The sequence below is a fragment of the Dermacentor andersoni genome, chromosome 1 (assembly GCF_023375885.2).
Source record: "Dermacentor andersoni chromosome 1, qqDerAnde1_hic_scaffold, whole genome shotgun sequence".
Lineage (NCBI taxonomy): Eukaryota > Metazoa > Arthropoda > Arachnida > Ixodida > Ixodidae > Dermacentor > Dermacentor andersoni.
Window position 1 is genome coordinate 398182701 of NC_092814.1, and position 24991 is coordinate 398207691.

Genomic DNA, 24991 nt, shown 5'->3' on the forward strand with positions numbered 1-24991 from the left:
ATTATCAGATTCGGCGATGATGAAACCTGGGAGGTCATTCCACAGGCGAATGGTGCATAAAGCCGAGGTGATTACGCAATCTACGTGATATGCAAGATTGGACAGACAGACGTTAAGTAGAAATTCTGGCGCTTACTTTCAGTAAAGACAGATTCTAGACAGATTGAACTAACAGATCCGGATGGTAATCTCATTAATTCTGAGAAATGCGCGTCAGCTCTTAACGACTACTTCATCTCAGTTTTCTCGAACACTAATGACACTCCCATTGAACCAATACCACCACTCCCAGTAAACTTAATGCCAGACATCGAGATCAACCCTGATGGCATATGTAGCCTCATTAATTCACTCAAACTATCCACCTCAGCCGGGTGTGATGGAATTAACGCGAAAATACTAGTTAACACCAGTAACATTTCTAGCCAGGTACTACATCTAATATTTACGTAATCCTTAAATACTGAAAGCTTGCCCGACGACTGGAAAAAGGCCCATGTCGTACCAATCTTCAAGACTGGCGACCGCTCCCGTGCTATAAATTATCGACCAATTTCTCTGACCAGCATTCCGTCTAAACTTCTAGAACATATAATCTCATCCAACCTAATGTCTCACCTGGAATCTATCAACTTCTTTTACCCTCACCAGCACGGCTTCAGAAAACTATTTTCATGCGAGACCCAACTCGCCGAGTTCACCCATGACATTCTACATTTCATGGACCTTCATTTGCAGATTGATGCCATTTTCTTGGATTACTCAAAAGGATTCGACCGCATTTCCCACAATCACCTACTTCAAAAACTTGCATCTATCGGAATCCCAAATAGCTTGCTTACCTGGCTTGAACACTTCTTAAAAGGGCGCACACAGTTTACCTCTGCAAATAACCATAATTCATCTCTTAGCAGCGTAACATCGGGTGTGCCACAGGGCGCTGGTTTATTGCCTCTACTTTTCCTCATCTACATCAATGACTTACCTGCTAACATTAAGAACAAATTACGTCTTTTCGCGCATGACTGTGTCCTATATTCCCCAATAAAAGGCTCGATTGAAATCGCCGCTCTACAACAGGATCTCGATTCCATCGCAGTATGGTGCGAGAAATGGTTCATGCCGCTTAACCTTACTAAATGCAAAGCTCTGTCATTCACCCGCAACCACAGCTTAACCAGTCACACCTACACAATAAATTCAGCTCCTATCAATCATGCCCCGTCTTACAAATATCTCGGCGTTCACATGACATCAACACTATCATGGGCAACTCACATTGACACCATCTGTTCTAATGCTTCCCTCACCCTTGGATACTTAAAACGCAACCTAAAAGCCGCATCACCAGAAATAAAAAAGCTAGCATATCTAACATTCGTACGTCCGCAGTTAGAATATGCGTCATCTATCTGGCACTCTTCCCAATCATATCTAACCTATGACATAGAAGCAATACAAAATCGCGCTGCTCGGTTTATAACTTCCAATTACTCTCGTGATACCAGCATAACCGCACTAAAACGTACACTTGAACTACCATCACTTGCTTCCCGCCGCATCATCTCTGGTCTCTGCTTGCTTCACACCTTTTATTACCATCCACACTTCAGGCATTCCCTGTTAAATTCACCCTTACATACATCCTCTCGCTTAAGCCACAGTCGTCCCATAGCAAACATTAACACCCGATCATCTGCCATGAACACTTCATTCTTTCCCGACGCTATAACCCATTGGAACCATCTTCCAGAAGATATGGTGACATGCACTGACTGTAAAACGTTCCGCGAAATGTTAAATAACCACACTGCTTAATTGCCGATTCCACCAACCCTTACTCTAACACGATGTTCCCTTCTTTTTCACAATTGTTCCTGAGTTGTATTTGTTTATTGTTGTTCTTTACTGTTCTGTACATTTCTTCTAACATTGTTACAAGGATTAAAGCCCTCCCTTATGTAATGCCTCCGGGCCTTTAAGGTGAAAATAAATGAAATGAAAAATGTACTGCACAAGTAGCGAGAACTGAAGGAGTTGGAATGCAATAATGATTCGTCAGTGCAACAACTAGACACGGACGAAAAAGAAGAGATGATCACTGGTGCCATGTGTTAACTGAAGCTTTAATGCAAACACATGAACAATATATGTTGTGCCTGAATTCCGCTATGGTGAAGTCATGTGCTCATCATATGTAAGCTAGTTTTAATGCACAGTTAGAGCAACTCAGTGCTGCTGGATATGTATCTTTTTTTCTTTTGTCTCTGCCTCACAACATTTGCTAGGAAAGGTGAAAGTCACTGGGAGAAAGAGCCCCGAAGAACTTGCCCAAGCACTGAATAGGTGCAAATATGTAGTCATTCTGTAGCTGCATTCAGTTTCGCACTGTATTAAGAAGATTGACTTTAGGTTGACATTAGGTGGCTGAGTGGCAAGATACTCAACTCGTGCGTGGGTTACCTAGGTTCAGTTCCGGCTGAAACTTGTTCATTTTAATGCTATTAGCATTCTTTGCTTACTTCGGTCGCTTTGAGCGTATCCATCTATCCTCTTACCCAGTGGCCCAAGTTGTCTACCAGCTTGGGCCGCTAGGTATTGGCTCATGTTTGACTTATTTGTATTACAGCACCACTTTGGATTGTATACTTTCAAAACACACTGCCCTCTTTTCATTGCCTCTTGGCTCAAGTGTACTTTTGCAACATAATACTCTAAAAATATTAGCCATGGGGCCCTTTGTGAATACTGTTGCATAACTGTTTGCACGTGCAGGAAACCTGTGGATGAAAAGGATGTGCTCTTCCATGTGCCTGAGCACCTGCGCAAGTCAACGTCCAAGAAGTCCGAAGAGATGCTGTCAAATCAGATGCTTTCGGGCATCCCGGAAGTTGACCTTGGTATTGAGTGAGTGCCCTTGGAAACTGTTTAGTTTCTCAATCTTTTTTTTTTTTTTGCTAATTTTTCCACAAATACAGTCATATCTCGTAAATTCACACACGCTCAATTCGAACTTCCAGTTTATTTGAACTGCCGCCGTGATGCTGTCAAAGTCATGTGTATTCCAGTGGGTGAAAACGCCCAGTAATTTTAACGCTTAAGCATTTGCGATGGTTAATTTGAACATACAGCTCTCTGGCAATGCTCTCAGCAGCACGCCAAATCACGCGGCAGTGCCTCCGACCAGCATTGCTCTAACCCCGCCATAGAGGTGAGGCTTAGGAGAAACCCATCAACGCCGCATGCAGGGGAAAAAAAACGTAGAAGTTTTATCCTCTCTCAAATGGTGAGGTCGCCATTTCTGCATTGTGTTGTAATGCCGCAGCCACACTAGCTGCAAAATGCATGCCATGGGAGGGATCAGTCCTGGGCTGATTTATCATAGCTCGCCGCCACAGCAAGCGAGCCATAAGAGGAGGGGACCAATAAGAGTAGCCTCTACAGTGACCTAAGTGCGGGAAACTGGTATCATGCGGACCCGCCCGACCGCTCTATTCGTACTCATGTCTGGTTCAGCTGGGCCGCTTGTTTCGCACTATTATCTGTTCGTGTCGGCTCTCGCTCGCGCTTGTTTTGGCTGGCTTGGTTGGTCTCGTTCACGCCTATTTTTTTTACAATGACACTTCTAAACTGAGACGTCCCGGTGGAAAGGTTGTTGGAGACAATGCACCATATCCGATTCTGTACGACAAGACAGACCCCGAATACAAGCATGCGAAGGCGACACCGCAGCAGAAGGGAGCACACCAACATGATTATGATCAGCGGCAACGACTTCGTCATCTTGATAAGACATTACTCACATGAACTCGGGACGAAGAACGTAAACACAGCGCTGATCTGTCAGCAGGCGAAGGAAAAAAACGAGAGCATGTAAAGGGAAGCAGCAGTGGAGGCCCAGTCCGGCCTCGGCAACTCTGCTAGTAGGTGGTAGAGGTAATTAGCGCCATCCAGCAAGCTGGCAGGAAAGCAAATCCGCTTCCCTCTCGCCTCTCCTCGCCCTCCGTCGTATCTTCAACGGTCTCCGAGGGTGCCCGCTGCCGCGCTGGCGCCGCCAGCCTCGCCGGCCTGGTTCCAGTTTAGCCCGCTCCTTGAAGTTTCATTTTCTGCCGTGTCAGGAAGCGAGCATTGGCTGGCGGGGGCAGTTTTGTGGCCCTCACTCGCCGTGTGCTTGTGTGCCACGATGTTTCACAACTTGCACCGTTCGTGCATTGTGCTATGGTGGACGAATACTTCAAAAACAAGTCCTTTTAATTTGAACAAATGTTCGGGTCCATTCGAGTTTGAATTATTGAGATTCGACTCTATATTACCGTGTTTACTCACATAATGATCGCACTTTTTTGTCAAAAAAGTTTACGCAAATTCAGGGGTGCGATCATTGCGGGGGTTAAATTTCCCGGGAAAAGAAAAAAAATTTTTTCATCCTCATTTGCTGCGGGATGACAACAGGTCAACAAATAGGCGGCTGCCGCTGTGTGTAGTGTGGGACACCAAAACAAATATGGCGGCCGGCGGAGCAAGCCGAAGGCGCCAAACACTATTTTTTTTTTTTTCTTCTTGTGAGTACATTACGTGCACTGAAACAGTTTCTTCCATATCAGTAATGAATAATATTGTTAATATTGGCAAGTTTGCAGCAATAATGTAGCCGTGTCCACTTTGAGGGGACAGAAACAGAGGGGCACACTTAGCTGCCAGTGACATAGATACACATGGCCGGCATGCTGCGGAAACTGCGGCATCTGTCTTCACTACTATCCTAATACGGCACGTTTCCGCTAAGGGTGGGCGAATATCTTAGCGGTGTTGCAAGCGTCGGCGTATGAATAGGGTACACTTCTAATATATCAGTGTAAACGTGGCTACTATCGTTGCCTCTCTCAATTTCTTGCGTGCCCATGAGTGCAGATGAGGGTAACACTGAGCTTAGTGTCACACATTACCCCCCCCCCCCCCCCTCCTCTGGCTTCTGGATTGGATTGGCGCGGCTCGCTACGTGCTTGCACGCACTTTTTCGAGTGCAGATTAATGTGCGCCTAGTTTCTGCACTAGGCTTTTACACGATCGCTTTTTCGAGCGCAGATTTGTGTGCGTCTGGTTATTGCACTACGCTTTTATACAATCACTTGTCGCTGCTTTCCTTTCCTCTGAATCGCTTGTCGCTGCTTTTCTTTCTTCTGAATTGATTCGGTGTGGCTTGGTGCAGGCGCACCGACTTGGTGTGTGCCTGCTTTCTTGCACTGGTCTTTGAACACATCGCTTGCTGCTCGCCTCACACATCTCAGCCTCGCACACTTTCACTCACACCTTTCAGCACAAAGTGTGCAAGGCGCTATAGGATCATATCGCTTTTGGACTTTATACAGAACATGATGCGGCTCCACTTCAGCGGTTGCTCTGGTCGTGCAGCGCATGATTTGAGAAGTGTGCTTGTAAGCAGCCGCTTGTAGTTCAGCGATTTGACAATCTGCGTCCACGGAAGTTTCCATTTATTGTCTTTGCATTCCTTTGCGGCGGAAGCGAAATTTCATTATATTGTAATCGTGTACAAACATACTTCGTTTTATTGAGCTTCTAAATACATGGTGTTCTATGAGGAGAGGTTAGGAAAAGTTAAATACCTTGTTATATCGAGAATTTCGTTATGTTAAAGTTCATTATATTGAGGTTTAAGTGTACTTAGCTTAGACTTTTTATCGTCCCATTCAGCCCTCTTTGATTACGCATCTGGTGCCATTCAGCTTGAACTGCCCCATGGCTGCTATCGTCCACCAGTCACACAAGCAGGGTTATGCTTTCCCGAAGACGTCCGCCTGTCGCTTTAAAAGGCCCCTGAAACGGTGTGGACAAATTTTGTAGACGCATAGGGTACAGTTAAAGTTCATCATTTGCACCACAATTTGTGTGAAGCATCTCATATTAAGAGAGCTACAGACAATTGATTATAAGTTACCCTCCTCCATAGTCATGCATTTTCTCCTCAACCCGTTCGCCAAGTGATCGGGGCTAAACTCCGCCTTCACTGGCTCTGCATCATGATGGCACGTCGGGTCGTCGACTTCCGGTTCTCTAGAAGGGAGTGCGCGAAGCCTCTCCCAACTCTCTGCCAGTTGCTTGGCAGTCGACCCCAAATGAAATCTATCGAAGCAGCATGCATTGCGAGCATTCTGTCGCAGCGCCTAACGTGTTTGGTATTCCGGTAACCACAGGCGAGCTGGGTGTTTCGACGAATGGCTGGAGGCATAAACTCAAGCGGATGAAGGAACTTTAGCATAGACATACGTGAGCAGCCTGATTAGTCTGCACTGTCCAGCCACCTGTGGCGCAAAGCTTAACCAGCCAAACGAAGCGCTAATATTGCTCTAACCAAGTGTAAAACATTATAAACATTTACAAAAACAATGTGTTGATGATTACACTTCTCTGAAAAATTTACACCAGCAGCAAAGAAGAATGCATTTCGTTACTGCTGCTGTGTTTGGTTGAGGTCTGTGCCACCTGGTGGCTGCACTGTGCAGACCGTTCACATTTGCGCTTCTGCTCATCCCGTGTAACGGCACAGTCAGATGGCCTGGCCCTGTCCTCTTGCGCTTGCCTTTACCCGAATACCGGACTCACGAAACGCTATTGCGGTAGTAATCCTCTGTTGTAAAGTGATGGCCGCAAACGCGCAAATCCTGGCGCCGATCTGATAGCGGCAGTCCAATGCGCTGCAGCCAGTCCGCTCGTCTGCTGCCTTGCAGAGGGACACGATGTCGCAGCTTGACATATTGCTAGTCGCTACGTTTGCAGCCCACAATGCAACAAAGTCAAATCATGGTGTTTGCAAAAAGACTGAGACCGACTCTGATCGCGGAGCTCTCGTCAAAATGGAGCATGTTGTAACACAAGCGGAGGACGCTTGCTGTGTGCCGGAAGTGCTTAAGTGTAGTGAGAAATGGTTCTTGTACATTCTCTTTCTGTTACTTTCCTTTTATAGAAACAAATTAACTAACATTCCAACTATTATGAACAACATTTGTTCACCATAAAGTTGGAAAAGTTATTGATGACATGCCCTGGCCAGCCAATCGGATAGCTCGCCCTACTAACGTCATTGGAGTAAATGACGTCAAATGGGTAGGGGTGGCTTAAAATTCACCCGAGCGATATGCTGCGATCAGCAGCAATGTATATTTTTAAAACCTTATAATAAATACACGGAGCACTTAGATACGTCAATTAATGATCAGAAGAGCCTACTCTAATGACTCGGTATGTTTGTACAAAATCGTCAAAATCGTTTTAGGGTCCCTTTAATCCAATACGTACGTCACTCTACTGTCGTTCCCCTTTGTTCCTGATGGCATCTATGTACCGTATTTACTCGCACATTGATCGCACTCGCGTAATGATCGCACCCCTAAATTTTGTTGTCAAAATTCGATTTTTTTTATTTCCCGCGTAATGATCGCACCCCGAACTTGCCGCAGCGATATGTCGTGTGCCAAGTCTAGCTAATAATGATTGCGCTTGCCATCTGTTGAATGCTACGCGAACGACTATTCAAGACGAACCAGGCGGTCTGCACGCGCCAAACACTCATAAGTAGATGCCTCATTTCATTACTTTCATCACTTTCCGCACTTCCATGACAAAAAGAGGTACAACCAAACTTTCCTTTATTATGTGTAGGCTTTATAATGGTTGTGGTCAACAACAAAAAAGGCGCCGTTTGATTCTTCTCATCTGCACTCGTGGGCAAGCAACAAATCGCTAGCGGCAACAATAGTAGCCACGTTTACACTGATACGTTAAAAGTGTACCTTATTCATACGCCAACGCTTGTAACACAGCTAAGATATTCACCCACCCTTAGCGCAAACGTGCGGTATTAGGATAGTAGTGAAGACAGATGCCGCAGTTTCCGCAGCATGCTTGCCATGTGTTTCTATGTCACTGGCAGCTAAGCGCGCCCATCTGTTTCTGCCCCCTCAAAGTGGACATGGCTACGTTATTGCCGCAAACTTGCCGATAATAATGATATTATTCATTACTGATACGGAAAAAACTGTTTCAATGCATGTAATGTACTCACGAGAAGAAAAAAAAATTGCGTTCGGCGCTTTCGGCTTGCTCAGCCGGCCGCCATTTTTGTTTTGGTGTCCTGCACCCGCATCCCGCAGCAAACGGGGGACGAAAAAAAATTTTTTTTTTTTTCGCGGGAAATTTAACCCGCGTTATGATCGCACCCCTGAATTCGCGTCAATTTTTTCTGACAAAGAAGTGCGATCATTATGCGAGTAAATACGGTACTATGTCCCACTGCTGACATACTGCTTAAAAGAAATTTGGCTGTTCTCCACTCTGTACTCACAGTTACAGGCAATCAGACTTCGCTCCCTCTCCTTAATTTTAACTGCTCGATTCAAATTCTTCCCAGAGGGATATCTTTGGGCGACATCTTTCATGTGAACGATTGCGAGATACTAGCTCTTGATGCACAAATTCCGTCGCCTTCTACAGGAACCTCAGATTCACCTACTCTCACAGACAAACTTAGCAAGATGGTTGCACCTGATTGCCTTCCAGCACAAGCTGCTGACCTCTGCGATCTCTTGGAAACATACCACGACATTTTTTACCTGGACGGCTGCCCTTTAGCCCAGACATTGGGGGTCAACCATCGTATTAACACCAGAGACGGCAATCCGATATGCCACAGGCTGTACCGTGTCTCACATGCTGAACGACAAGTGATACAATAAGAATTCGATAAGATGTTGATAAAGGTGTTATCGAGCCTTCTTGCACTCCATTGGCATCCCCTGTTGTCCTTGTCAGGATGAAGGACAGCAGTTGGTGCTTTGGTGTGGATTACAGACACCTCAACAAAATCACACGCAAGGATGTCTACCCTTTGCTGTGGATTGATCACGCCTTGGACTGCTTGCGTGGAGCCAAGTACTTTTCATCGATAGACCTCCAATCAGGCTATTGGCAAGTCTCAGTAGATGACATGGACCGTGAGAAAACTGCCCTCGTAACACCTGATGGCCTCTACCAATTCAAGGTTACGCCATTCAGCCTTTGTAATGCCCCGGCAACTTTCAAAAGAATGATGGACTCCTCACTTAACGGCTATAAATGGTCCACCTCTCTGTGTTATCTAGGCAATGTCATAGTCTTTTCACCAACTTTCACGAGGCATCTAACACATCTTTGGCTATTGCTGTTTTCTGACACGCCGGCCTGCAATTGAGCTCATCCAAATGCCACTTTCGACGTTGTCAAATTACCATTCTTTGCCATTTCGTCAGTGCTACTGGTGTTCAACCCGATCTTGATAAGATTTGCGCTGTCCAGAACTTTCCTGTTCTGTCTTCCACTGCAGACGTAAGAAGCTTTGCTGGGCTATGCTCATATTTCCGTCATCTTATCAAGAATTTCATCGAAACCGCATGCCCACTCACCAACTTATTTAACAAGGACATTGCTTTCACATGGAGACTTGCTCAAACCAAAGCCTTCTCTGCCCTCGTACACTTGCTCACGGCTCCCTCAGGGCTGGCTCATTATGATCCATCTGCCGCCACTGAACTTCACACGGATGCCAGTGGCCATGGAATTGGGGCTGTATTTGTTCAATGGCAGCATAACGCAGAGTGCGTAATTGCATATGCCAGCTGCCTCCTGTGACCCGGCGAGAAGAATTTTTCAATTACCGAACGGGAGTGCCTGGCTTTAGTTTGGGCAGTTGCCTAATTCCACCCCTACTTGTACCGCCACACATTTTCCGTGGTTACCGATCACCACGCCTAGTGCTGGCTCTGCTCACTTAACCCTTTGAGGGTCGATTTTTTTCACCATATGCGACCGCCCAGGGTCGATTTTTTTTATAACAGATTCCGATTCTTTCTAGGGACTTATTTTGAAAAAAAGTTACCATAATTTTTCTAGGGTGACCGTAAAGTGAGAAAAAAATATTTTGCGTTGGTATATATGCACTCTTCATTCATTAATAACAATAAAAAAAGGAAATAAACTTATCAGAATTAAAAATTTGATGCATTTTTATGCACATAGTCCAAGGCTTTGAAAATCCGCACACGAGAATATTTCGCAAGCCTCAAATGTACCTGCTCTTACACTAATATGTACGTCCATAGCGTAATCGAACTGCGTAGGTGCGCGCACTCAAGAAAAATATTTGGTTGTGTGCCCATCAAGAAAAGCAACACGTGTGACAAACTTCTGCTAATCTTCATGTTATCGCCAACCAGCTAGGGCAATTAGTTTTCGCGAGTCTTAAAAAAAAGAAAAGAAACGGAAACGCATGTACAGCGGCATCTTTCCTATGCGCACTCCTGTGAGCGCTAAACGAGCGAGAAACAAGTGGTCGCCCTTTCAGCGATTAGGAACGAAATAGCCATCAGTTTCGCAAGCGCAAAAAGACAAAACCGCCCACGAAACAAAATCCAAACAGCCGCCCGCGCACACCCCAACGCACGAGCGGTAGTATATAGACGCGTGGGAGCAAACAAGCGCTAAAACAAACCATGCAACGAAAACCGAGAGAGGGAGGCGCGCGAAAAAAATTCCGTGTATCCCTACATAGTGGCAGCACATGACAAAAAAGAAAAAGTTAAGAAATTGGCGCACTTTTTAAACGTACAGACGGCACTGTAAATACACGGCATCGACCATTTTCGGACTTGTTCACGGCTCCGTATATTTACGTCATTGACCGTCAAAGGGTTAAAGACCCCACTGCATGATTGGGTAGATGGGCGCTATGGCTCCAAGAATATTCATTTGCTGTTTCATGCGAGTCAGGCCGTTTGCACAAGGACGCCGACTGCCTCTCCCGTGATCCTGTCGACCGGCTTGAATATGATGCGCATGACACCGACTCTTGCAATCTAGCCATTTCTAATCTGTGCAACATCTGCACTGAACAACGGCGTGATGACTGCTTACATGTTCTCATTGATCGTCTCGATTCTGGACATTCGGAGCCCACGCTGCCCATGTTCGTGCTCCACAACAACATTCTCTACTGTCGCAGCTTACACCCTGAAGGACCAGAATTTTCACTCCTTGTACCACGCCATCTCCAAACATCAGTTCTTGAGCAGCTGCATGACGCCCCTACTGCAGGCCACCTCGGCGTTTCGCGTACTTACAACCGCGTACGGCACCACTTCTGCTGGCCAGGCCTGTACCACTTTGTGCTCCACTACATTGCAGCCTGTGTGCTCTGTCAGCACTGCAAAAAACCTGCTGTGCTGCCTCCTGGACACCTTCACCCTATCAATGTGCCCTCAGAACCATTCTTTCAAGTTGGTCTCGATCTGCCCGGCCCTTTTCCGACGTCAAAATCTGGCAATAAGTGGGTTGTCCACCTGAATTTCCGCAGTACTGCAACTGTGTGCATCTTAATACTTGATATCCAGTCACAATAAGTATGACGACATTAAATGTTTCTTTAGCGAGGTTAAAATTTGTGTTTGATATTGTGATGTTTACGGAAATGTAGTTTACTTGTGAAGAGGATGTGTTTGAAATATACAGGTATAAGTCTTACTTTGTTAACCACTATTACAAGCGTGGTTAGAATCCCGGTGCTGCACAATTTTGCACCAGATTTTAAAAAAATCCGCGTGTTGATAAAATTGCATAAACAGGCCTGGAGTGTGGCCTGATCCCGGTGACCAGAACTGGTAACGCACTCCCTCACCAGAGCAGGATTGGCCACCCTGGTGCAGTACTTGGCCACAACCTACTATATGAATAGAACAATCAAACCCCGGCCCTCAGTCCCCAGCAGCCGCGAAGCAACTGACCACGGCGGCGGTCAGATCTGTGACGCTGCAGAGGGTGCTAAGAATACCTGGCTCCGGACAGGCCGCCATTGGAATCTGAACCTGGCAACGTTTAACGTTAGAACGCTATCTAGTGAGGCGAGTCTAGCAGTGCTATTGGAGGAATTAGAGGGTAGTAAATGGGATATAATAGGGCTCAGTGAGGTTAGGAGGACAAAAGAAGCATATACAGTGCTAAAAAGCGGGCATGTACTGTGTTACCGCGGCTTAGCGGAGAGACGAGAACTAGGAGTCGGATTCCTGATTAATAAGGATATAGCTGATAACATACAGGAATTCTATAGCATTAGCGAGAGGGTGGCAGGTCTTGTTGTAAAACTTAACAAGAGGTACAAATTGAAGGTCGTACAGGTCTACGCCCCTACATCCAGTCATGATGACCAGGACGTCGAAAGCTTCTATGAAGACGTGGAATCGGCGATGGGTAAGGTCAAAACAAGATATACTATACTGATGGGCGACTTCAATGCCAGGGTAGGCAAGAAGCAGGCTGGAGACAATGCAGTGGGGGAATATGGCATAGGCACTAGGAATAGCAGGGGAGAGTTATTAGTAGAGTTTGCAGAACAGAATAATATGCGGATAATGAATACCTACTTCCGCAAGCGGGACAGCCTAGAAATGAAATAGACCTTATACTCTGCGCTAACCCCGGCATCATACAATATGTGGACGTGCTCGGCAAGGTGCGCTGCAATGACCATAGGATGGTAAGAACTTGAATTAGCCTAGACTTGAGGAGGGAACGGAAGAAACTGGTACATAAGAAGCCAATCAATGAGTTAGCAGTAAGAGGGAAACTAGAGGAATTCCTGATCAAGCTACAGAACAGGTATTCTGCTTTAACTCAGGAAGAGGACCTTAGTGTTGAAGCAATTAACGACAATCTTATGGACATCATTAAGGAGTGCGCAATAGAAGTCGGTGGTAACTCCGTTAGACAGGAAGCCAGTAAGCTATCGCAGGAGACGAAAGATCTGATCAAGAAACGCCTCTAACCCTACAGCTAGAATTGAATTGGCAGAACTTTCGAAGATAATCAACAAGCATAAGACAGCTGACATAAGGAAGTATAATATGGATAGAACTGAACATGCTCTCAGGAACGGAGGAAGCCTAAAAGCAGTGAAGAAGAAACTAGGAATAGGCAAGAATCAGATGTATGCATTAAGAGACAAAGCCAGCAATATCATTACTAATATGGATGAGATAGTTCAAGTGGCTGAGGAGTTCTATAGAGATTTATACAGTACCAGTGGCACCCACAACGATAATGGAAGAGAGAACAATCTAGAGGAATTTGAAATCCCACAAGTAACGCCGGAAGAAGTAAAGAAAGCCTTGGGAGCTATGCAAAAGGGGAAGGCAGCTGGGGAGGATCATAACAGCAGATTTGTTGAAGGATGGTGGGCAGATTGTTCTAGAAAAACTGGCCACCCTGTATACGCAATGCCTCATGACCTCGAGCGTACCGGAATCTTGGAAGAACGCTAACATAATCCTAATCCATAAGAAAGGGGACGCCAAAGACTTGAAAAATTATAGACCGATCAGCTTACTGTCCATTTCCTACAAAATATTTACTAAGGTAATCGCAAATAGAACTAGGAACACCTTAGACTTCTGTCAACCAAAGAACCAGGCAGGATGCCGTAAAGGCTACTCAACAATATACCATATTCACACTATCAATCAGGTGATAGAGAAATGTGTGGAATATAACCAACCCTTATATATAGCCTTCATTGATTACGAGAAAGCGTTTGATTCAGTCGAAACCTCAGCAGTCATGGACGCATTACGGAATCAAGGTGTAGACGAGCCATATGTAAAAATACTGAAAGATATCTATAGCGGCTCTACAGCCACCGTAGTCCTCCATAAAGAAAGGCGTCAGGCAGGGAGATACGATCTCTCCAATGCTATTCACAGCGTGTTTACAGGAGGTATTCAGAGACCTGGATTGGGAAGAATTGGGGATAAGAGTTAATGGAGAATACCTTAGTAACTTGCGATTCGCTGATGATATTGCCTTGCTTAGTAACTCAGGGGATCAATTGCAATGCATGCTCACTGACCTGGAGAGGCAAAGCAGAAGGGTGGGTCTAAAAATTAATCTGCAGAAAACTAAAGTAAGGTTTAACAGTCTCGGAAGAGAACAGCAGTTTACAATAGGTAGCGAGGCACTGGAAGTGGTAAGGCAATACATCTACTTAAGGCAGGTAGTGACTGCAGATCCGGAGCAGGAGGCTGAAATAATCAGAAGAATAAGAATAGGCTTGGGTGCGTTTGGCAGGCATTCTCAGATCATGAACATCAGGTTGCCATTATCCCTCAAGAGAAAAGTGTATAACAGCTGTGTCTTACCAGTACTCACATACGGGGCAGAAACCTGGACGCTCACGAAAATGATTCTACTGAAATTGAGGATGACGCAACGAGCTATGGAAAGAAGAATGATGGGTGTAACGTTAAGGGATAAGAAAAGAGCAGATTGGGTGAGGGAACAGACGCGAGTTAATGACATCTTAGTTGAAATCAAGAAAAAGAAATGGGTATGGGCAGGACATGTAATGAGGAGGGAAGATAACTGATGGTCATTAAGGGTTACGGACTGGATTCCAGGGGAAGGGAAGCGTTGCAGGGGGCGGCAGAAAGTTAGGTGGGCGGATGAGATTAAGAAGTTTGCAGGGACAACATGGCCACAATTAGTACGTGACCGGGGTAGTTGGAGAAGTATGGGAGAGGCCTTTGCCCTGCAATGGGCATAACCATGCTGATGATGATGATGAAGTGCTGTGAGAATTACTTTCTGAATTTTATTGTTCTGCTCCTCACTATGAAGCACTTGTTATCAACTCATAGAAATCTTTATTCTGTGTCTTCTAAAGCCCACCTCACGGTGACGTTTCCTCCTTTTTTAGCTCTTTAGAATTCTCCTGGAATTTGAAAATTATTGTAAATATAAAATAATTTTAGGTGGCAATTTTAATATTGGTTTACTTGCAGATACAGTCGAAACCTGCAATAACGAAATCCTGCAACAACGAAATTCTCATGACAACGAAATATTTTCGTATCCCCGGCGAACGCCCATAGGGTTCCATTCTTTTCATACCTCTCGACAACGACATGTCGCTGTACTACAATCCCGCATCAACGAAATTTGCTGGAACGTAAGCCCGTATATTACTACTCGCACAGAGCTAGCAGGCGCTGAAATGTGCTCAAATGTGATTTGTTTGCACTAAAATTGTGAAAAATACCACTACATTACACTTGCGTGGGCACTGCCATTTTTGTTTACAAAAACAAGCAAGTGCCGGAAGTGATTGCATGTGTTGGAAACACATCATGGCTGCCATCTAGTTTGTTGATCTCCTGTTTGAAGCGGCATGCATGTTTCTACCGACATGTTGCGACTTTTTTTGCACACTTAGTGCAGTGCGTAATGTGCGCCTCGGTGAGAAAAAGGCCGCAAAGACAAGTAAATCCACGTCCCATCAATACGGAATTGTTTATGGCACTTGCAGTGGCAGTCCGAGCATCCACGCATCGGGCCGCATTTGAGCAATCGTCCGGGAACACGCATTCCTTGCTTCAAGAACGCTGGTTTTGGTGCCACGCGGCAGGCATCGCATGCGGTTTCGGCACTGGATGTAGATTTTTGGAAGGGGTCATAATTTCGATCGATTGCTTTCAGGTATACAATCACTTTCGCGCTCGGCACCGGGTGTGTCAGCGCCTGCAGGCGACAGCATGCGCTGGAGAAATGCTGCTGCAAGTGTGAACCGCTGTTGCTCCTCGGCAGTGCGGTTCTATGTCCTCGAGCAAGCTTGCCAAAGTAGGCTAACAGAATTTTGATGGTAAAGTTTCATTCTGCGACGCATTACCTATCTGTGCTGTCTCATTTTGCAACAACAAAATTCTCGCAAAGGCGAATTTCACTGTTTTTGTTGTTACGAGGTTCAACTGTAATCCTAATAAAGCTGTCTGAGTCTTTCTTAGATATATACAATCGCCAAAATGTAATAACTTCACCAACGAGGCTGGCAACTACCACAGAAATGCATCTTGATCTCTTCATCACAAATCTTGATTTGCGCTGTCTGCACTCTGGCGTCATTAACTATTGCCTCAGTGACCATCTTCTAATATTTATTTCTGTAAGTGAATCTTCTAAAGCTATTGACCACTCTACACCAGTAGTACAGTGAAACCTCATTAAACCATAGTTGGCTGGAGCTCGGAAAAAGTTCGTACGAAACGGTAGTACTGCTTAACCGAAATAGCATGAGATCACCCGCTTACCAGTCAAAAACGTAACCCAGAGAAAGTGCGATGAAAGGCCAAAAGCGTGCAGTATTTATTCTCTTCACACGACAAAAGTCTGTTATTTTCGTTTGGTGCCGAGGCGGCCTAGCAGCGATGGCAGTGGCCTCAAACTTACTAAAGCTGCAAGCCACCTTTTCAGCCCACCCCCGCTTGTCCGCAAATGCTCGCGCTGCAGATTCCTCATTGATGTTGCAGGTTCTCCGTGCACGGGTGCGGTAGTGCAGCAGAAGTGCTGTTCTTGCCGCGGCGATTGGCTAACGTAACACGCAGCTTCTGCTACTGTCGGGACTGAATCGCCCGTGCTGTTGCTTTGTATGCCGTCCTCATCACTGTCATTAGGCGACACTTCGGTAACAATGGAGGCGACGATGACGAAAAGTCGAACCTCGTAGCTGGGCATCTTCTCGCAGTCGCAGTGGTGCTGCTTAGCAACTTCTTTGTATTACAAATGCCACACACCGTTATCAACGGTAGATCCCTGTCGCATGCCAGTTCCTACTTCTTCATGCCATGTTCGATAGCACGAACGATGTCCAATTTTTCTTCTATGATGAGCACCCGGTGTTTTTTATCCAAGCTTCGGCTGATGCAAGTCCTAGTTTGCACGACGCCACAACAGTTTCTTGCACGGCGCCGAAATTATGTTGATGTTGATGTGGCTTCACGCGCAAACGCAGAGGGTACTCGGAGGCCGTTGTTCCAATCCCTGAGGCTTGTTATTGGGCTGGGCCGCCCGAGGGGAACAGTGCACCACTGTGATTGTGCGACGAAAAGTGGAAACACTACGTGTTAACTGGTGAGTGCGCAGTAAGCTGGTACGGTTTGTGCAGATACAAAATGTATTATGTTCAATGGCCGCTAAATTGGGCATTTGATTTTACTACTTTTAAAGCAAAACTACTGTTTAAGTGGTTATGGTTTAGCAAGGTTTTACTGTACACTTTTCATACAGATTAATGAACTCTTTCACATTAACCACTTTTCGTTAATATATTGCACATGTAAACTGGGATGATGTTCTGACTGAACGTAATCCAGAAATTGCCTACGACAGGTTCTTAGAAATGTTTACATCTATCTGCAATTCACGCTTTCTGCAAAAAAAAAAAATTTGCAGGCCAAAGAAAGCTCATAGGCTAATGACTGACATTTTGCACCTAGTAAGAAAACGTGAACAGCTGTACAAAACATTCATTAAAACTAGATGTCGTCATGTGCTTAGTGCTGTCAGAAAACATAAAAATCATGTCACTAAAGAACTTTGGGCTGCTAGAAACAGATACCTTTATAACTACTTAATTTCTTCATATCAGCACTCTGGAGACATGTGGTGCAAAGTAAATACAATGTTTGGGAGAAGTACTGAACCTATTACAAGGATATTGAAAGACAATGTGAAGATTTCTGGAGCAGAACTAGCAAATGCATTTAACGATTCGTTTCTTTCTGATCTCCCATTATCGTCTGGAGGTGGCAGCCTTTCGTGCATGCAGCCACGCTGTGAGCATACTAGTATGTTTCTGCGGCCAGGATCTGAATCAGAAGTTGTTACAACATACACTAGTTTAAAAAACAGCACGGCCATAGTTATGATGGATCTGCAAATAAAACCATTAAAATTCGTTATTGACTTGATTGTGCATTGCTTAATGCATATAATTAACAATTACCTTTCAGGTGGAGTATTTCCCTGTAAAATTCATCGTGCAAAAATTGCAGCGATTTACACAAAAGGTGATAGGAATGATCTTACGAACTACCATCCTAACTCCATTCTACCAATCTTTTCAAAAGCTCTTTAAAAAATTATTTTAATGTGTTTAATTTCATTTACTGATCGCTACAACACGCTGAGTTGCAGTGCAACTTCAGAAAAGATAAATATACCGAGCTGGCATTGCTCATGCAAAAAAGATACTTGAAATGTCTGAAAGTCAGAGCTTGATCCTCAGCATTTTTTTTTTTAAATTTCACAAAAGCATTCGGTCGTATTAATCACAACATACATATTAAAAACTTTGAGCACTATGGCATTTGAGGGAAAGCTCTGTCACTCATTTCATTGCACCTACAGCCTCGGTTGCAGTTTGTTATGATTAATGGTCACTCTTCTTCAGTCAAGCCTACTATTTTAGGTGTTCCACGGGAAATCTTGTTGGGTTCTTTTCTCTTTGTTCATTACATTAACAACATTGACCATATGAGCAAGCATATATTATACGCTGACAATACTAGCCTATTTCTTGCTGGCTCGGATGTCACGTGCCCATCTTCTTTGGCAAATTATACACTTCATCACATTCACTTGTGGACTACAAATAATTAATTAAAGCTAAACATTAGTAAAACTAAGACAGTTTTGTTTCAACCACTAAACAAATCCTGCTAACTCCCCCGACTATTGCTAAACGATTTTGAAATAGAAGTTGTAGAAGGTTTTAAAACACTTGTCGTAATTTTCTCCAAAATTTTGTCCTGGAATGCCCACATTAATTACCTGTCAAAAAAAGCTGTCCAAAGTAATTGGTCTTGTGCATCGACATTGCTTTATGTTCCCTCTTTCGGTTCACAATATTTTGTACAATGCTCTATTTTCTTCCACACTAAACTGTGGTGCACTAGTTTGGCAAACAACAACAAAAGAAAAGTGTGAGGAAACTTGTTTCACTTCAGAAGTGTTCATTGCAGCTAGTTTTTAAAGCTCCTTACCTAAGTCACACAGAGGACAGGTTCAATAAACTTAAGATTGTTAATGTACAATGTATGTACAATTTCAGACTAGTACTTCGGCAACCTAATTTAAGTACAAATAAGAAAAATTGCGTTCTGAAATCACTGATGAGGTCGAAACAAAAATTCCCCGACACACCACACATGCCATCCCAAAACTTGGAAAGTTGATAAATGCTGCACAACCTATGGTGAGAAAATGCCAAGGTACGCATTACTAACTTTTTTAAATGAGCTGGCCAAAAGTGGCACAGCGGTAGAATTGATCTCCTTGAATGAGCTACGAAGCATATAACTCTCCATTCTTTTGTGTTTTCTCTATCTTATTTTTTTTCTGGTCCAGTGAACTTTCTTGCAGTAGTTTGTTTGTATATTTTATGGATTTTCTTTATGCACATTTTGCCCCTTATTTGCACTGTTTTGTAGTTTTTGCATTTCCTGCATATTGATTTTCTCCTGTACAGGCGCGGGCACTGCTAGTGGGAACACGGCAGCCCGTGGCCGCAGAGCGCCACGAACACGAAGTCTTGGCAGGTGACTCACGACAACTCCCTGGGCTTTTTGCCAATTGCTTGGATTGCGCCTCCACCGCAAGACTTCATGAGGTGCATGTCACTGCGCAATGCCATGGGATTCGTGTTCCTACTAGCAGTGACCGTGCCTGTACATGTGTGGAATTGATACCACTGTATGCCATGCTCTAGTGCACGAACCCAGTCGAGTCTTTTCAGGCTTTTTGTCCATGCTCCAAACATCAGACAGATGTTGAATAAAGCTGAATTGAATAACTGCATAGTCAGCATCCGTGACCGAGTCGTCCACAGCAATAGCGGCAAACAGTAGTTGCATTCTGACTTGGTGCGCGCGTCGGCCACGAGCCTTCAAAACTGCAAGGTCCCCATCCAAGATCACGTCTATAGTGGCCACAGTTTCTTCTGCAGCATTTACGCCAAACAGTAGTTTCTTGCTAAACATGTTTTGGGCGCTAAGTAAGGAGCATGAATAAAGGGGGACAGGTAGGAGACAAAGGTTCATTTTGACTCTGTTTGTGTGCCTTCGAAACTGCATAGTTACCATCCATTATTGCATTGATAGCGACTGCGCTTTCGTCCACAGTTGTTGCAGCAAATGGTAGTTTCACTTTGACACGGTGCGTGCATTGGCCGTGTGCCTTCATGATTGCATCGACAGCGGCTGCAGTTTCTGTTGATTCCGAGTTAGCAGTCGGCGACTGTATATATATCCATAAATATATCCACCAAACCAACAGCCAGGCAGCCAGGCCAACCAGGGGAATGTTGGCAAAGAAAGCTCTGCTTAAAATCAGGCATCCAAAAAATCAGTGAGTGACTGCATTGCAAAATAATGGGTGAAATTTCACCCATTCTTTGTGGCACGTGAATGTAAAGAACTTGTAGCCTGAAATATTGGACATCTGTGGCTTATGAGGCTGGAAGGCTGTGTGTGTGCCCATGTGTCTACAGCCACCACTAGTAGTACAATCCGGCTGTGATTTCAAATCCCTACCAGTCCTGTTATCACCTACAGTTGTTTGACAGCAATGGCCACATGTGCAAATTTGCTCTTTATGTGTGCCTTTGTGCCAGTCACAGTCACGATAACCTTGAATATTGGGGAACAGGTGACTTAAACCTGAGCTTGATCATCAGGTCAGCAAAGTATGCGAGTAATTCAAGTTCCTGAGACAACTTATTGTAGATAATGTTTGGTGACAGTGTGAAATGGCAGATGTGCAGATTATGGGAAACAATTATGTAAGTGCTTGCTCCCTGCTTTGCTGACAGCAGCCAGCGTTATCAGCGAGCTTTAAGCGTAGCATGCATGATAGCTCAGGTTACATCAGAGAAGTCTTGTCAGCATGCACTCAAGGATCACTGATTTGCTTCTGCATTGCACTGCCGCATTTCATTTTGCTGCAGGTGGAACGTGCTCCGCGCTGCTGTGGCATGCAGTCTTGCTGATGACACACTGTCAGTACGATGCGAATAAAGTACAGCTGGGCACACGCTCGTGTGATGTTTAAGGAATGTCGGGTTTGTGTGAACATGTGCGCTCCTGGCAGAGATGATTTCACTTGAATTCTCTTTCGTGGGGAGTCCTTCCACTTTGTTTTTGCCATTCACCAGCATAAACTAATTAGTGGATGTACTGCTTGCAAATGTAGGCAATTTCTTTTGTTGGATTAAATTTTTTACTTCAATGTGCATGTTTTGGCTGTGACAATGTTTAAACTATCGAATAATTTTTGCCATTCTCATGAGATTCATTGTATTGATATTTCACTGCACATTGGTTGGCTTTGGAGAAAGGAATTGATTACGAATAATTAATTATTACTTTCTTCGGTAAACACAGTAGTAGGCTGTGGATCTAGAAAGCTGGAAAATAAAGACTTTTTTTTTTTTTTTTTTTACTCTGTGCTGACCCAGCCTTGTATTTTGCAGGATGTAAGTGTGTCACGAATTTCAGTGTTCCAGTAATAAACAGAGACACAATGCAAATGCATTAAAAACATTTATTCCCAAAAACAATTCTAATGAAGTAAACCGAGCAGCAAAGTAAGCTCGCATAGCTTAAATCATATTCACACAAGAGAAATTCATAAAACTAGCTACTATATACGTAGAACCAAACTAGCCCTTGGCTATATACTGTCCCTCCGGTCAACTAAACAAGTAACACGAAGTCACAAGAAACCGAACGTTCTGACCGTCACCAGTGGTGTCAGACGGAGGTCCAGTGTGGCATATGACATTGGCCTGCATGGTTCCGACGTGGTATGGGTGTGGTCCTCAGACCTGCATGGCACAGGACTCGGTCTAGGCCAGTCGGCCATTGTGCTGCTGACGTGACCAGGTGATTGCCCCACCGTGGCACGGGATAGTCGCTGGTTATAACAGTGTGGGGTTTGACTGGCGCCATGGAGCACTGCCACGGCGATATCGTCGGGGCTCAGGCCCTAGAGCTGTCGCCGGCCAACTCTTGGACATCCCCTCACCAGTCCGTGGTCCTCGAAGCTGTCGTTTCCCGTCTCCAGAGCACAGCTGGAGATGTGTCTGCACTGCTCCTCATCCACAGCCCAGCCACCTTCGCCTCCTTTTCTCCTCATTTTTTTCTCACCCACTTCACATGCTTCTAGCGTCACTTGTTCACTCTCACCGAGTGGCATTGTCGTCTTCTTCGCATATGACAAAATGTGTTGGGTAAAGGGCAGTGATTGCATATTAGTGAGGACCCGGATCGCGCACACCTTGTTGACAGGCCAACTTAGTAGCCCCCACTAGGAAGCGGGGGGGGGGGGGTAAAACCCGATAAATTCATTCTAGTGCTCTCACAATAAACAGCAGCAGGATGAGCATAGCCAAGAGGTACTGGCCACAATTGAAGTTGGAGGAGGCATGTGCATAAAAATCAGGGTTATACCATCAGGATAAAAATCAGGGTTATACCATCAGGGAAAACTTGGAATTTTCAGGGAAGTAATTGGGGCTTTTCACCTCTGCTTTGAATCGAGGACACTGCTACCCACAGGTTACAGTTAACATAGTGGTGCGGCAGAAGGAAATGATGGCCTCAACCAAATCTATGCAGTCCGCAAATTGTGTTTTTTGCTGGTTTTGTGAGCGTGAATCTGGCCTTGTGGCTGGAACAAGCATGAAACACAGCGCTAATAAGTGCCATGTTTATTTTTTGTCTCTTCCATGCTGTGCTCATTTTGCCATTAATGGTCAACTTGTCCAAGCCCTTGTCAGCCTTACAAAACACATCATTCAGTCTGATGATGTATAGCATTTTATGGCACAAAGGCCAGATAGAATTCAATCGAATCTGATTGTGCATTTCAACTGACTAATCTCTTGCTGGTTCAGAGTTATGCACTGGCAGTAACTTGGTTAGCTATAAACCACCATTTCTTTATTGTGCTGAAAACTCCAGAGATTATAAACTGCCAGATAATTTTTGTCACAACTGTCAGGGAAAACCTGGAAAAATTGGGGAAATTGAAAATGACAACATAATGGGCACTACAAAATCCATAGATGGCATAGAAAAAGCATTTTCAGAATTTACAAGAGTTATTTCTCATGCAAGCAGGTTGCTCACAGCGCAATAAGTTCATTGTGAAAGAGCTGCTTGGTCCCTATGGGGAACATGCAGGGAGCGCATCCGCAACATTGAGGCAACTGAAGAGGCCAAGCTGAAGCTGATTCGGGATCGGATGGCCCGGAAGGAGCGCGAGACATCATTTGTGCCCACCAACATGGCCGTCAACTTTGTCCAGCACAACCGATGTGAGTTTTCCCATTTCAGCCCTTAGCTTGCAAGTAAGTGTAGTAAACCTGGCTGTGGAGAAAGAATTTTGTCACCAGGGGGTCATTCCAGTGTCAAGACTTAAGCCTGGATATGTACAGATGACTGATTTTTTAACGGTACTGCAAGAGTGTCGACTGGCCAAATAGCCAGTCTCCCCTAACGGCATGAAGCGACGAGATCAGTAAGAATAGTACATGTGTACCAAGTTCACTTGAAGTGCAAGTTTCGTCTGCTAGGCTCTTCCTACCAGCATGTATAACCCCTGGCACAACTAATTCGGTGCAAGCTTCCCGGCTTATTGGAAATAAGAGCTCGTGCCCCTGGCTTGCATCTCCTTTTTTTTTTTTTATTGGCATGTGCTGCTCTAGTGCGCATGCACAGGAAAATAATTAACAAAACATGTAAGGCTGCAGTGCAACTATATCATAGGGGCAATGAAGAGTAGCGCAAAAGGGGATTATCAACTTTTCGATCTAGCTCCAAACGTGGCACTAGCTTTGGCCCGTTGTAAGATGCAGTGCCAATACGTCAAATATCATGCTGCAACTATCATGCACATATTGCTTTCCCCTGGCTAAAAAGTGATGGGAACCTTGTGCCTGCGCTGTATGATTCACTGCTGTGGAGTATGGCTGGTGTTGTTCAGTTGGAAGGAGAGTTCTAGCTTTACTAAATGTGTTTTTACACACATGCCCTATCTGTGAAATCTGTGAGATTAAGTTGGAGGTTGCCGAGCTGCGAGAAGGAGGCGAGCGCTGGAGGAGGATGGCTTCTGGAGGTGGAGAGGAGGAGTGCACGGCGGAGGGGGCGGAACGAGGCAGAGCGCCGCAGAGAAAGAGGGTGGGTGGAGGTGTGCTGGGTTCACTTCCATTGACAGTTGCTGCGGACTCTGCTTGCGCTATGAATGTACCGGGTTCATCTGGCAATCGAGAGGCCGAGCAAGAAGCACGGAACAGCAACCTAAGTGGTGGCAAGCCGAGTGCTAGTCAACCGACCCCGAAGTCACCGGCAAGCGCCTGGCACAAGCTGAAGGAGACCAGCAAAAGGCACGGGCTAGCCGTTCCTAGGACTAGCCTGTGCCTAGGAGTCTACCGATGAACGTGCTAGGCCGCTTGCGACAATGCGGGTGTGTCAGGCAAGACGGCATAGCTTAGAAACTCCACAACAGCACCCATCTGCTTGCATCTAACCCGCATTCACGCAGTGAAACATCACTAACTTTTTTTTACAAACCATGATTTTTTTCTTCATGCTAGTTCAAGCTGTGGAACAGCATCTAATTGTGAAGAACCGATGCCAAGGCCTACTAAGCCGCAAGACATGTCTGCGAGAATCTGATTTTAAACATGTGCACCAAGGAATGTGCTAGAAGTTTGAAACTAAAATCATTATTCTTAGAAAAACATGCTGCATTAGCTATTTCTCCTTTCTTTGCGTGCTTTGTTCTTTATCTTACAGTTCATGTGGACTACAGCAGCATATGTTATACAAAGACGCGTCCGGGTTCACGCGTACTTGCTGCCTCCGATAAGCAGGGAAGCTTCCACTTAGTTAATTGCAACAGGGGCAGTGTCATGTCTGTGGGAAGAGCCTAGCAGATGAAACTTTGAGTGAAGTTGTGTGCATGCGCTACTCTTGCTGATCTCATCGCTTCGTGCCATTAGAAGGTGCTGACCGTCCGACCAGTCGACGCTCGCACGGTACTGTTAAAGAATTGGCTGACT

The 24991-nt window shown here is 45.0% G+C and overlaps 1 protein-coding gene and 1 long non-coding RNA gene across 2 annotated transcripts in view; both read left to right on the forward strand.

The window, feature by feature from the left end:
• LOC126518587 (splicing factor C9orf78) overlaps nt 1–24991 on the forward strand; it is a 112203-nt gene that overhangs the window by 76834 nt on the left and 10378 nt on the right. Inside the window, exons 6-7 of the mRNA XM_050168364.3 lie at nt 2776–2907; nt 23112–23245. Coding sequence (XP_050024321.1) covers nt 2776–2907; nt 23112–23245 — 266 coding nt within the window. The remainder of the gene's footprint in view (nt 1–2775; nt 2908–23111; nt 23246–24991) is intronic.
• LOC129381771 (uncharacterized) lies at nt 12072–23105 on the forward strand. Its single transcript, XR_008609893.2, has 4 exons — nt 12072–12291; nt 14877–15043; nt 15571–15733; nt 19397–23105. It is a non-coding gene; the product is annotated as an uncharacterized lncRNA (long non-coding RNA).